We start from the raw sequence: 1,380 nt of genomic DNA, 5'->3' as shown, positions 1-1,380 counted from the left end.
ATTGCTCCTAAAGGGCTCATCTGTCCTGGATTCCCTGTATTTCCAGTTTCTATCTGTACCAGTGTACATCCTCTGGTCTAGCTGGATTTGTAAGGTAGAATTGGGATCATGATAGTGGGGGTGGGAGTGGGGGAAGAAGCATTTAGGAACTAGGAAAGTTACATGTTTTATCGTTGCAAGACTGTACCCTGACTGGCTCGTCTCCTCCCCGCAAACCTTCAGTAAGGGGGCTGTCCAGTTGGCCTTGGACCTCTTCTTGAATAGTATTTACCCAGCCGGCTTCCACAGTAAAGGATCAGCCTGTTGATGAAGGACAGGAGGAAGCTCATTGTCCCCGATCATGTGATCTGTTTGCCCTGCAGGTGCCGCTTAGGGACTTTGGTGTGGGGCCTGCCAGCTGGCTGCCCCCTGCAGAGCCCTGTTGCAGGGCAGCTGCTTGACACGCTGCAGGATGCAGTCATCCACCGCCTTGCCCAGGAAGTTGTCCAGGTAGCAGAAGCCGACATCGTGCAGGTAGGGGCATTTTCTCCAGATCCAGCCTCATAATGTATCCTAGGGGCATCTCACACAGTAGAGGTTGGGGACCCCCAGTGTGCATGCATCCTGGGAGGGATAGACCTAAGGGCAAATGGAGCTTGGGCAAAGGGAGCCTTGTCCAAGCTTCAGAGTCGAGACACCCTAGCATCACGGAGAAGGGAAAGTTACTTGCAACTCTGGGACACGGAGTCCCATTCAAGGCTAGAGGGAGTCATGCTGGGGTGGCTGCAGGATCCAGCGATGGGCTGACCTGGCAAGGAATCAGAGAACCCCTTAGGGAGAAGCAGAGTCACCAACTTGGATTCCTCTCTTTGCTCTAAGATAGTTATACTTGTCTAGGCACTGGGACAATGAACCCTAGTGGCACAGTGGTTAAGCACTTGGTTGCTAACCAAAAAGTTGACAGTTCAAACCTACCAGCTTCTCCACAAAAGCAAGTTGTGGCACTGTGCTTTGGAAACCCTATTAGGCAGTTCTACTCTGTCTTACAGCGTTGCTATGAGTAAGAATCTACTTGATGGCAACAAGTTTGGTTTTGGCTAGTTTTAGACAATGGGACAACAGAGACAGTGATGTTTGATTGTCTCATATCTCAAATATTTTATTCTTCCGAATAATAACAATGGATTATTTTTAAGTCTTCCAAAATTAAAATAGTGTTATAGAGGGTGCTGTACCTTTCTGTCCAGTAGTCTCTTCTTACGCATGGTGGGAGGTTCCAAACAGATTCGACCTCGCATGGCCAGCTCTATCAAGATGCCCCCTCGCAGCCCAGATGAGATGCAGTCATTCCAGAAAGATGTGTAACCCTAGAAAAAGAGAAAGTATACTCTGAAAGGCACT

At 49.0% G+C, this 1,380-nt stretch overlaps 1 protein-coding gene across 1 annotated transcript in view; it reads right to left on the bottom strand.

The window, feature by feature from the left end:
* Positions 1–1,380, bottom strand: part of GOLPH3L (golgi phosphoprotein 3 like) — a 27,479-nt gene that overhangs the window by 14,622 nt on the left and 11,477 nt on the right. The window contains exon 3 of the mRNA XM_004716592.2: positions 1,215–1,346. Within this exon, the coding sequence (XP_004716649.1) occupies positions 1,215–1,346 (132 nt within the window). The remainder of the gene's footprint in view (positions 1–1,214; positions 1,347–1,380) is intronic.

This window comes from Echinops telfairi, unplaced genomic scaffold, assembly GCF_000313985.2.
Source record: "Echinops telfairi isolate 266 unplaced genomic scaffold, ASM31398v2 ScPeMD7_5805;HRSCAF=6673, whole genome shotgun sequence".
In the NCBI taxonomy this organism is placed as follows: domain Eukaryota; kingdom Metazoa; phylum Chordata; class Mammalia; order Afrosoricida; family Tenrecidae; genus Echinops; species Echinops telfairi.
Note: the sequence above shows the minus strand (reverse complement) of the source record. Positions and strands in the feature narration are given on the sequence as shown.